The sequence below is a fragment of the Mesocricetus auratus genome, unplaced genomic scaffold (assembly GCF_017639785.1).
Source record: "Mesocricetus auratus isolate SY011 unplaced genomic scaffold, BCM_Maur_2.0 Super-Scaffold_100676, whole genome shotgun sequence".
Lineage (NCBI taxonomy): Eukaryota > Metazoa > Chordata > Mammalia > Rodentia > Cricetidae > Mesocricetus > Mesocricetus auratus.
The window spans coordinates 39,228,950-39,241,616 of record NW_024429266.1 but is presented as its reverse complement, the minus strand read 5'-3'; the positions used below and the strand labels follow the sequence as shown (position 1 = coordinate 39,241,616).

At 41.1% G+C, this 12,667-nt stretch overlaps 1 protein-coding gene across 7 annotated transcripts in view; it reads right to left on the bottom strand.

Annotated features, from left to right (window-relative positions):
* CUNH1orf21 (chromosome unknown C1orf21 homolog) overlaps positions 1-12,667 on the bottom strand; it is a 193,773-nt gene that overhangs the window by 23,408 nt on the left and 157,698 nt on the right. For all 7 annotated transcript variants that reach the window (XM_040738970.1, XM_040738968.1, XM_005071277.4 and 4 more), the window contains one exon: positions 2,492-2,568. In XM_040738970.1, the coding sequence (XP_040594904.1) occupies positions 2,492-2,568 (77 nt within the window). The remainder of the gene's footprint in view (positions 1-2,491; positions 2,569-12,667) is intronic.

The window sequence follows — 12,667 nt, the reverse complement described above, 5'->3', positions numbered from 1 at the left end:
AGCTGCTTTGTGATATCACAAGCTCCTGGACATGATGTTTTTTTCCTTTATCAGAGGCCAAGATACAACAGAGCAAGTGACTATGAGCCAAAATGAACCTTCCTTTCTTCAGGCATTATCTGTTCAGGTATTTTGCCATAGCAATCAAAATTTGATTTTTTGTTTTCAACTCAGCGATGGAGTACAAGCTGTAAGACGAAATAAGCCCTTTCTTCCCCAAGCTGATTTTGGTTGTGTTGTTTTATCACAGTGATAGAAACCTAACTAAGACAGGAGGCAAGGCCTTACATTCCTAATGTTCTGCCTTTGAAGATGTAAAGTGCCATCCCCAAATATATTGCCTCTCTTTGCTCCTTACAACACTGAGGGTTTCAAAAGCTTTGCGTCATTTTTTCACAGGGCTTCCCAGCATATACGCTTTTCTTGTTAATCTACCTTGTAACAATGTAATTCTCAGGTCCAGATGGAAACCCAAGTGGACAGAGGCAAAGCCTGTCCTGCCTGGACACTTGCACACCCAAAATTAATCTTATCCTGCTCAGTTTTTTTCTTTGTGATCATCAGCCATTTCCAACTGAACTTTGGGGCAGAAGATTCATTCTAATCTTTCTGGCATCCTCCCAGTGGTAGTTCATAAATAGCTACTTTTATTTGTTTAATTATTTTGTTCAAAATAAAAACAAAACCAATATACGCTGCGGTGAAACTCAAACCAAAACTAATTAACACAAGATATAGCTGACCCAAGGTTACTTCCCAACTGTGTGTCCCTCTGCCCCAGGGAAACCAACCCTTGCCTTTTATCTTGCAGTATTTCTGAATGTGCTAAAATATCAAGTTATCTATTTTGGTTGTAGTTTTAAAATTCATCGTGCAGCATGCTCTATGTAGCGAATGTAGGATAATATCACATTGCCAGGGTCCACGCAGCACTGTGCACTGCCGCAGAGCACTTGGTTAAACTGCTGACCAATCTTTCACTGTGTAAACATCCTGTATTTCATTTACACAGCCCCAATTAAGGGCATTTGTCTTTGTTTTCTCACTCCCAAGGCATTTTAAATACACAAGATTCCATGTGCAATTTAAAGCGCTCTCTCTCTCTCTCTCTCTCTCTCTCTCTCTCTCTCTCTCTCTCTCTCACACACACACATAAACACACATGTGTGTGTATACACTCTCACACACACGCACACATGCCACACACGCATTTTAAAGTAAGCATAGGACTCCAGTTAGTATATATCTCTAAAAGCTGTAGTCCCGTCTCTCCCTGCAGATGGAGTAGCTTCCAGGTGTCAAGATGATAGTGTTCTCTCTAACTTTGTGACCCTTTAATACATTGTCTCATGTTGTGGTGGCCCACAACCAGAAATTACTTTTGTTGCTACTTCATAACTTAGATTAGGAGCCTCTGGTCCAACTGTGTCTCACCCAGTCACGAGCCACCATTTTCAACAAGGCTTTTTTATATCTTGGCTTGTCTTTGTTATTTTGCCATATACTTACACACAAAATATTTCTTATTTATGCCTTTGAGCTTAAAGGAACATCTCGACATTTACTGTTCTGAGAATGTCCCATCCTGATGTGTGTAACATGTATCTACCTCATCTCTTTTCACTGACTGACATGTAGCATTCCCATCAGAAGAACATGCCACAGCATTGTTAATCCATTATTGATGGGCACTTGGTTTTATTTCTGAAAGCTTATCTAAACTGCTGTTATGGAGATTCCAAAATATCTCCCAGCACAAATGTGGATATGTTTCTCAAGGGTATATGGCTGCCCCTGGAGGTGCTGGAGGGCAAAGTTTGCCTAGCTTCATCTTTACTAGATAGGAAAACTGCAGCCTGAACCCCCCCCGCACTATTGTGTAACCCACCAGCAGGGGTTAAAGCGAGTCTGGTATTTGTAGTCTGGCCAACTTTTGTGTTGTCAGACTTAAATGTTTTTGAGAATCTGATGGAATGAAATAACATGTTTTTCACACAGACCAGTCACTCGGGCTTCCTCTTCAGTCAAATGGCTGTTCACAACTTCTCCTATTCTCTGCATTTTTTTTGTAGTATTATTTCCTATAGTCTGGAAAATCCACACTATCATTTGTATGCCATCCTTTGTCTTGCAACCTCTACTGTCTTACAGTATATTCTAATAAAGGTATGTTCATAATTTTAATTATATTCTAATGAAGATATGTTCACAATTTTAAATGCAGCCATCAATTAGTAACTTTCCTTGAGCTTTGTATTATTTTATATATTAATTAAGATCCCTACATCTCATAGCCATAAAGCCATCCCTCTTATTTATTTATTTTACTAAATGGCCTGAAACTGTCAGTTTTGATAGGCACTGAGGATGTTCTGAGGGTATGTTTTGTTTACTGTCTCAATCACTAAAGCTCTGTAATAAACCTTGATTACCTGGTAGGCAAAAACAGAATTTTAAGGACAACACAAGGAAAACAGAAGGCGGGACTTACTTTGCTCTGGGTTGATGGACCAATCCAGGGATTTCTTTATTAGTTTTAAGCCTTGTATTCGAGCTGGCACTTTTTTCCTGAAACACAAGCACATATGTAAAAGACAAGATGAGAACCTGTGATTATATAATAACGATCATTTTCATCATGAACTCTTTGATGTGTTGGAGACCCTCTCCCGGAGCTGGATAGGTCACAAAGACAAAGGTCCTTTCAAAGATGTTACACAATGCAGGCAGAACCTGCCAGGCATTGGAACAGGAAGCACTGTAGTGAAAAGAGTACCACTGTGTTTAGGAAACAGCATGCAGCTAGTGTGAGAACTGACAAAGGTTCCAGTGTCAGAAAGAGGGAACGGGACAATCGCAGGCACTGTCTACCTGCCCAGGCGAACTGGCTGTAGTGCAGATGCTAAGACATGGAGTGTGAGTATGACCCTAGCTGGGACAAGGACAAGGGCATGACTACAAATGACTAACAGTTTCACTTCACAGTACATTTTGGGACTAGATTCTACCGGATTAAAAAAAGTCTTTGGCTTTCGACTTGACAAGATTTTGTATTTCCAGGATAGCAGCCACACGGGAAGGAAATATTCTAGCACTGAAGTGCCGGCACATCAGTAAGTGTCCTATCGGAGAGGCTACCATCCCGTGCTTTCAGAGACATACGCACAGTGCTTTATGTGTCGCTTGAAAAACACACCCTAAAAGTGGAAGGAAGGATCAGACTAAGCCTCATTAACAGGAGACTATTCATCCTTTAAAAAACCTTGAATTGGGGCCAAAATTGAAGATTCCAGGATTTAAGAGTTAAACACCACAGTGGACTAGCTTACCAGCTTCACTACATGCAGAGTAGCCTGGATGGCATGAAACAGATGGATCCCAAATGGACTCTTTTGTGTCTCTGCTTCTCTGAAGAGAGCTGACACCATTTGAGTCAGTGAAATTCGAGCAACTTTTATGTGCTCTAGCTGGTTGTTATTTACCATCAAACATGAGTGGGTCTGCATAATATTAGCACTCTAAAAATATGGCAATTTCATGTTCTAGGAAAAGAAAACAACTGCCATTCTGCTGCAGGCCACCTTACCTTCCTTATACTAAAAGAATGTATTCATGAGCATTTAAGAAGTACAAAAGGCTGGTGAGATGGCTCAGTGAGTGAAAGTGCTCATTACACAAGCCTGACGACTTGAGTTCCACCCCAAGAACCCATGGTGCAGGAGAGGACTAACTCTAGAAGCTCTCTCTGCATGCATGCTGTGTTGGCCACACTACCCAGGGATAAAATTAAATAAATTTAAAAAGAAGCACAGACTATATAGTCCTTGCTCTGCTGGGCTAGGTAGGGAACGGCAGATAGTTACTGGACCTTTCACAAAGCAGGCAGGTGAATTAGCAAACTACCGCACCAGCTCCAGTGGCCCAGGCCCAATGTCCACTGTTTGCACTGGGGTTGTGCTGCCTGATAAGGCCCTCGGGCATCATGCAGGGTGTTCCACACAGAGCAGCAGAGCACACCAACAGGGCCAGCAAAGCGACTGGCCTCTCTATACATCTTAGAGAAGAAAACAGCTTACGACAAGCCTCCAGGCAGGGTCAAATACACGGGTTTCTCCCAAGTTGGTCACTGTCTCCTTGAAATTGTATGTTTTCCTAAACACTGAAAGTGGGAAGGTTTGATGTGCCACTCCTCTCTGGTAACATAATCTTCCAAATTCCTAGACCTCAAAATCATAATTTTCAACATCACAGGGGTAGGGAACTGAAATGTCATATAACTGTAACCTATTTACATTCTTATTAAACTATCCTACTAATTATATTACATCTTCAAATCTTCATTAAAAAACCCATTATACATGCTTGTTAAGAACAAAACCCAAAATGGCAGAGGTTCAATGGCAAAACTTTCTACTATGCATCTATGTATTTAGTTTACAAATTACAATTCGTCAAGACCAACAGTAACAATTTATTAAGTAAGACAGTATTCTAATTTATGTATGTTGATTTATTTAGTGTTCATAAATATTTGTATACATTAACTAATTTTCACACCTACAACATCTGAGTTAGGTACTATTTTGTTACCTTTTCTTTCTTTCTTGATACAGTGTTGGCTTTGAAGTCTCAAGCCTCATTCCTCAGCTGTATCATGCTGAGATTACAGTGTACACCATCATGTCTAGCCACTTAATTCTCCTTTTACAGATGAGTAAACCGAGGCACTGAGAGATGAAGGACTTTATTGAGGTTATGTAAGTGGTAATATTAGGATTTAATCTAGGCAGCCTGACTCCAGAGTTCACACTGTTAGTTACTAGGCCACAGTTCTCAAACATTTAGAACCCAATGCTTCTATTTATATTCTTCAAAAACTGAGACTACATTCACATTATTAAACAAATGCATTTGTTGAAATCTGCACCCATACCACCAGAAATCCCTTGACTGTTGTCAAGTTCATAGTGGCAGACACAGAACTTTCCAATATTACAGTTTTTAGTTAAGTTTTGAATTTTATCATTGGCAAAAACAAAAACAAACTGCTGTCAATTATTTTCCTCGAAGTAACAATATTTCTTCATTCATTTTTGGGAAATGATGCGCCAAATTCCCAGTCTTGAGCATCCAAGATCTTTGTTTTAAAGGAGTCATGCTATCCCATTAAAGAAGGAACTGCTAATTCAGCTAATGACTCCACCAACTGAGGAAGTGCTTTTCTTCATAAAGACACTGCTTTGGAAGGCTATCAAAAAGATATGCCTCCAAGCATGAGATGTAATGAAATTTATTTTATATTGCTACATTGAGGTCATTCTTAAATGAAAATGGGAATGAGTCATGATGGGGTGGCCAATACACACTGACTTCTGTATCATTGTTTTCTGTTGCTATCATGAAATACTGGAAGCTTGGTAATTTGTTACAAAAAGAAAAGTTCAAGATCAGGTAGTCTCATCTATTTCCTCCTGGTGAGGGCACCTTCCTGGGGAACTCAAGGGTTGGTTGTTCAGAAACCTTTTGACCACAGTTCCTCTCTCAGACAGAAAAAAGCTTACTGCACTGATCATGGTGCAAACGGTGAACACTATGTAAATAAAACTAACAGCCTCCTGGGATAAATTCACATTCCATAAAACTTCCCTAGTATAACCGTACTTGAGTATACTGATTACCACAGTCCAGTTTCAACACTTCCATTATCCCCCACCCACCAAAGTCTCCTTAAAACCATTTGTAGTTAATCAGATTGTAAATCTCGACAATCATTGTGTCTACAAACCTTCATTTTACAGACTCATATAAAGGCAATCACACAATGGGTAGCTTTTTGTTTTAGCATTTCTCACTTAGTATATTTTTGAGATTTGTTCACATGCAGCATGTACCAGAACTTCACTTATATTAATTTAAAAGTAACATTCCTGTGTATGGATATAGCATGTTTTGCTCTCCTGGCCACCACTTAATGGACAGTTTAATTGTTTTCAGTTTGTGACTATTAGAAGAATGATGCCATCAACTTTCACGTGAGCTTTTGTGTACAAATATGTTGGAGGGAGTGGTGGAGACTGTTGGTTGCAGCCAGATGGCTCACTGACTGGGGTTTGAGAACTACAAAACACCTGTTCCAGCTATGAAACTGGGAGGGAGAAGAGACCACTGGGATGCTGCTTCCCTTAAAGACAAAACCATTTCCACGATGTTTCCCCTTTACATGACTATCCTACCCAAACGAGCTGGGGACAAGGAGGGCCGAGCAGAAGCCGTGGGTCTTCTTCTCTCCACACCCATCTGAACCCCCTAGGGGGCTTCTTAGAACACAGACTCTGGGGCCACTCAGGACACCCTGAATAGAGTCTCTGCAGCCCAAGGAAGCTGTAAACTGAAAAAAGAACTCCTCGGTGATCGTTTATAGATCTGAGCACTTTTTTTCAGAGAAAAGATGCCTCCACACTGTGGATTTCCCCATTAGCCCTTCACAGAGCAGTTCCTGGGGGTCTGTGCAGACAACATCTCAGGGTCATCGCAGAGACATGCCAGGGCAGCCTCCCCTTTAACTCTTATGCTCAGTGGCACCATTGGCTGGAAGAAACATCCATTTTCCAAAAATGCTTGCAAACTGCTGTCAGGTAGTGATGAGCTTATTTAAATAACTGAGTTTTCCTCGGCTCAGAACAATTTCTTTCTTTAGGAACAGAGCAGGTTTGTCATGTCAGAGTAAACCTATCATTCCCTTCTCAGTTGCTGAAGACAGCCAAAGCAACTGTATTATTGCTGCTGCCAAGAGCTCCCTACTCTCTGGCAACTCCCCGAGGGGAGGAGGAAAAGAGGAAATACCCAGAAGAGCCAATGGTTTTCTCAAGACATCCTAACCTCACCTTCTAGATGCTGGAGGAGGAGCACCTGCTCAGAATGTTGACAGAAGGCCCCTGCTCTGGGCAGGGACGCAGAAGGACAGGACATCTTTGTCCCATTTATCTGGCCTGGGCTGACAGCAGTTGCTGTGAGGGTTTCTTTTCTAGTTGGGTTTAAAGCACAGAGAGAAACCCTCATGTTTTCTCCTGTCCGCAGCAAGGAGTTCTCTCTTACTTAGAAATACCAAGGGTCTAAGTATAGCAATAGCTCCTGGGACTGCCACAGTGTCCTGCAAGGAGAAATGACCCTGAATAAGAAGGCCCAAAGAGTTTGCCCTACAGGCTAGCCCCATGTCTCTCTGTCTCCACATCTGAGCATCTTCATTTCAGAGACCACTTCATTTCACTTCATGGAAACGAGGGGAAAAAGCCACTTTGCCAAATCCCATAATCAAGAAACTTTAGGACACACATGAACATTTGAAAAATAGGAACATACTTAGATACAAAATAATCATTTCACTTCAGAGGGATGTATTTCATAGAATGTAAACTCTTTGAAAACCATCTCACTTGACATGGAAGCTTTTATTTCTTACATAATATTAAGATGGGAAGGGACACCATCTCTTTTAAATAGTCTTCTGCATGACCGTGGTTAGCTGAGCCACATTTACTTCCCCAGAATTAGTGCATGTACATATGGGAATGTCCACTCCACCAGCTACAGCTAATAAACCCAGTCAGCCAGTGTCGGAGCAATGATGTTAAGTACAACAGTCCATCAGCATCACTTGGGTACCAAGATTTCTAAACTTATTAGTATTTTGTTAAAGTCATTTGCTGGTGACAAGGTGGAAATGCGAAGTCTCAGCTTTTTAGGAACTCTTTCCCCTTTAGTGAAAAGACTGTCCTGCATCCCACTTTACAGCAAAGTGATGTGAAGGGTATAAGGCAACTTTAGAGCATCTAACGCTTTTCATGCAGTTGCTTTGTAAGGCAGACCAGAAACAGTTAAAATAATCCTGTAAGTTAAACAGCCACAGGAAACAGCTCGGAACAGATTTAATTGTATATCAACAAATTTAGAACAAAGTCATTAAGTCACTATGTCGGTAATTAAAAGACACAAGCTACAGTGTTACCAAATCCTGCTGACAAGTGTAAGTTAAGGACATTTTAAAAAGACGATGCTACTCTAGGTATTTCAAGAGATATACACACACAGGGATCCACTGGCTTTGGAACTATATTCAATGTCTGCCCATGATGCTTTCATCAGCTAGGGGAAGGCAGCTAGTGTTGTGTAACAAGGAGCATCCAGTATCAGGTGCTTAACAGAAAGAAAGTTTACTGCGAGTACACTACTTATCCGTTGCAGGGTGCAGAAATCAGATACACAAGCTAACTGAGGCCCCACATCAAACTCACCATTGCTTGAGGTCAGCAAAGGTTAAATCATCATATTTACTTGGTCATATGTTACAGAACATATAAAGTCAAAAGCAGAGACCACATGAGACCAGACAGGTCTACAATATGAGTTCCAGGCCAGCAGGGGCTATACAGTGAGACCTTGTCTTTAAAAAATAAGTGTGTGTGTGGGGGGTGTGGGAGAGAGAGAGAGAGAGAGAGAGAGAGAGAGAGAGAGAGAGAGAGAGAGAACACAATTTAACTACTACACATTTGTCAGGACAACTGAATTATTTCTAGATAGCCCTAGTAACTACCACACTTCTAGTTTTTCTAAGTGCACATATGCTAGATCATAGTACTACCTAACATTAATGGCAGATTTCTCCTTTTCTAAACAGTTTGATGCATAATACCATTATTTATAAAATGTGATTTTTTTCTATAAAAATACAGAAACACATTACTGACACTTTAAACTGGATTAAAATGCCATTCGAAATTGAGAACAGGCTAAAGCACTCTGGTAGGTGACCATAGTGGCTCTCCCTGGCAAATTACACTACAATGTAGACATAAGATCTATAGTTCATGCATTCAAGAAAAATGCACGGGGCACGGAAAGCACATATGATCACACACCAAAGCTTCTCCATTGCTTCTTCCCAACCATCAAACAAAACAGAACACATAGGGGTGGGAATCCCATTCACTGTGGTCTTCATCAAGAAGACCAATTGTCTTTGGAATTCAACTATCTACTCTGCATTCTGTCATCCTTGTTCATGGCTGGCGTGACATTCAGGGTGGAAGGAAATAAGAACTGAACTTCTGCCATATTCCTCCAGGCATGGAAGATAAATAAAGATTTTGGATTTTATTCTAGACATAATGGAGAATCCTGCAGAATTTTAAGCAGGTAAGTCACAAGACTAGATATGAGTTCTAGAAACATCACAGTAGAGCATGAGAAGCAGAGGCAGGCTGTCTCCTGAGGAGTGGGCTGCAGTGATCCTGTGGTCTTTTGATGGACAGTACAGGGTGAGCCTGATAGTGGAGATGGTTACTAGATCGTAGAGTGCGAAGAAATTTCAGTTCTCCAGGGCCATTCATCCAGTGGGAGATGTGAATGAAGAGACCAGAGCGGGGGAGTGGAGCCAGGAGATGCTGAGTGTGTGCCTGAGAGAGCTCCCCATCAGTGAGGACTCTTCAAATACAGGGGCTGGAACCGCCATTTGATTTCCTTCAAGCCAATGAGGACTATATTGGTTTACCTAAAAGGAATGGATCTGATCTCACCCACTACCGTGAAGTTTGTCTGTCTTTACTTATCATCTTGGTTTAATTTATTTCATGACTCTGACAGCTGTAGATTCAATCAATCCTCCCTAATCTGTAGGTCAATAAGGCAAGAATCTTTCCTTCTGGTCCTAGTCGAGAATAGTAGGAAACCACTGAAATAAGCCAGAGAAGGACGCAGCTGGCCACTTCTGTGGCGGTGGTGTCACAGCAGGACAGCACCTTTGCTGAGAAAAGAGGATGCAATGGCCACCACAACATTTGTTATCCATAGGCATATGGGCTCTTTGTATTACAAATACTTTCTATTAGGACATATATGTGTATGCTTATGTAAAAAAGATACTATTAAAATGATAATCTATGCAACACAGACCATACAGTGAGCATATGTGTTCACGTTTAAGAGATTTAAGTTTTGGACTGGTAAACAAAGATTTCTCTTTTTCATTTCCCTTTCTCCCATCCACTCTTAAATTGATTTTAACAGATATAGAAAAACATAAAAATGTGCACATTTATGAGGCACCATTTTCAAGTACTTCTATAAAAAGATTTAGCTACTTTTCAATTTAGTTCCCACTTCACACATTTTTCCCATCAGAAGTCTAAGCAAATGAAAAGTCCTGTTTTTAATAGTGCCCTTCCCTTCTGGCTTTCCAGCCCATATAAACGTCAGGTCTGCTGTGCTGTAATTGCTTCACAGAGTGGATGGAGTTTGTCACTAGATTCCTATACAGTCCTGTACTCAATAATCAAATCTGGTGTTGTTCCCTTTTGTAAGTACTCCAAGGCTTTAGGTAAAGACTGGTGGTAGCTATAGTCTGGGCTGAAAAGGCTCTTCATGTTTCAAATTTACAGTGCTTAGGCGTGTCTCTTTCCTCTTTCTTCCTTTAGAGAAGCACACAGCCAGAAATAGCATTGACCTTGACATGCTTAGCCTTGAGTTTCTTCATTACTTTAGTTTCGCAGTCTTCTAGAAGTCTTTTATCAAAGCTCTCATATTGTCTTTTTCTACAGTCGCCCCTAAATTTGGTGTACATCTCCTTAAGTCTTCAGTAGGGTGTTTATAGAGGGTGGAGGGACAGTGATGGCTCTGTGAAGCATGGCATGGTGGCCTGTCATGGAGGAGAAGTCTACCACATCTGCTGCTCTCTTGTCCCATCTAACTGAGGGTTGGTGTTGGCAGATGTTCCCATTAGGGCTTCTCCCCTAGCCGAAGCCTACTAAGCCAGCCCCCACGAAAAGGCTTCGGAACATCTGGTCACACTGTTCTCTTCATTCTTTCTGTATGCCCTCTAGGTCCAGCTGAGGCAGGCTACATAAGCAGGGAAAACTAATAGGCAAGCTGAACAGTTTCCGATGGTTAATGAGATTCAGGGGTGTACTACAGCTACTATCAACACGACAGACTTCAATGGTGGCTTACTGTCCTTCGCTATAATGGCATCTTCATATCATTGGCCTTGCTAAGCTGCTTGTTCCCATCATGCCATTGACCCATGATATATTTAGAAACCTTGTATAAGAGTTAAACTGTTTTGGGAAATCCTGACCATTCTTGGACTGTTCCCTAAAAGCCATGACTATTCTCCTCCATTAGAGTTTGACCATAAATAAGCCATCCACAATCCCACCCAAAGCTCCCGATGATGTCATTCTCTGTCTGAAACCACATTTTCCTCAAGTGTGTACTACCTTCTATCCTCTGCTCAGGTGACACCTCTCTCTCTCTTTCTTTCCTCTCTCTCTCTCCTTCCTCTCTGTCTCTGTCTCTCTGTCTGTGTCTCTGTCTCTCTCTCTGGGCTGGTGCTTAAGTCTTAATGTATAATATCCTTTTCCTTTCCTCTTTTGCATTCATGCTAGAAGCCCAAGGTTGACCCAAGAGTGTTCTTTATTATTTTTCTACCTTATTTAGTAAGGCAGGGTCGGTCTCTCATTTGAGCCCAGAACTCACCAATATGGTTAGTCCGGCTGGTCTGGCTAGCCAGCTTGCTCTAGGGAGCCCTGGTCTCTACCTTCCAGGTGCTGGGATTATAGGTATGTCGTCATGTATGTTTACTTGAGTTCTGGACACCCCAGCTTTGGTTCTCATGCTTGCAATGCAAACACTTGACCTCTCAAGCTATCTCCCCAAAACCCTTAATCTTAAAAAAAAAAACAGCAACATACTTTCCCTTGTTTAATAAATCCCTTCTTAACTTGGTAAATCCCAATTTTGCTTCATAGTGCCTCATCTTAAAATCCTATGCAGTGTAAGTCAAGACCACAGCTGCTCCTGGAAAGGCCCCCGAGGGATGGGTTCATCAGGCTGCACCTCCTACTGCTCACGACACACACTCACAAATCAGTTTTCTGAGTCACTTTGCTGATTCCCTCATTCCTTATCTTTAGAACTCAGCAAGAATTTTCTCCTGCTTGAGTAAAAAGCAAAAATAAAACAAAATTAAACAGCAGGCTTAAGAGCTTCAATCAGCTATGTGGACCTGAAGATAAGCTTGCTGTATTTCCAGAGCATGTCTTGGCAAGCTTAACTATGCCAACCTTTGGTGTGACTGGAACCTTTAGATTTCAATATGATTTATTAATTCAGATGTATCTGCATGTGTTAACAGTCACATGATATGGAAAACCCATCTTAATCTGAAATACTATTTTCCATACTCGTGAAATAATCTAAACTTTCCCGGTGCCTCTGACATTGATGGCTACAATCACTTAGTATCAGAAGCATTTTAAACTCATCTGATTTTCAGGCATATTATCCTCCTCCTAAGTATGTGAAATAAGATGCACTTTTAATGCTAAGCCACCAGTGTGGTACAGTTTGCCACACACTCTACTATCCTTTCAAAGTAATTGATAAAAGCTGCTTAGGCCAGGTATGGTGGCTCATGCTTATAATCTTAGCACTCAGGACAGGAAGGCAGGAGGATCAGAAGTTTAAGGTTGTTCTTATCTGTATTTCAACTTCCAGTCCTGCATGTGTCATGAGACCTTACATCAGTCCCATGAACCCCAGAGGAAGGCTGTTTATGAAGACACACCAAAAGTCATTACTAAATTAGAATTTTTTCCTTTAGGAAAAAAAAAAA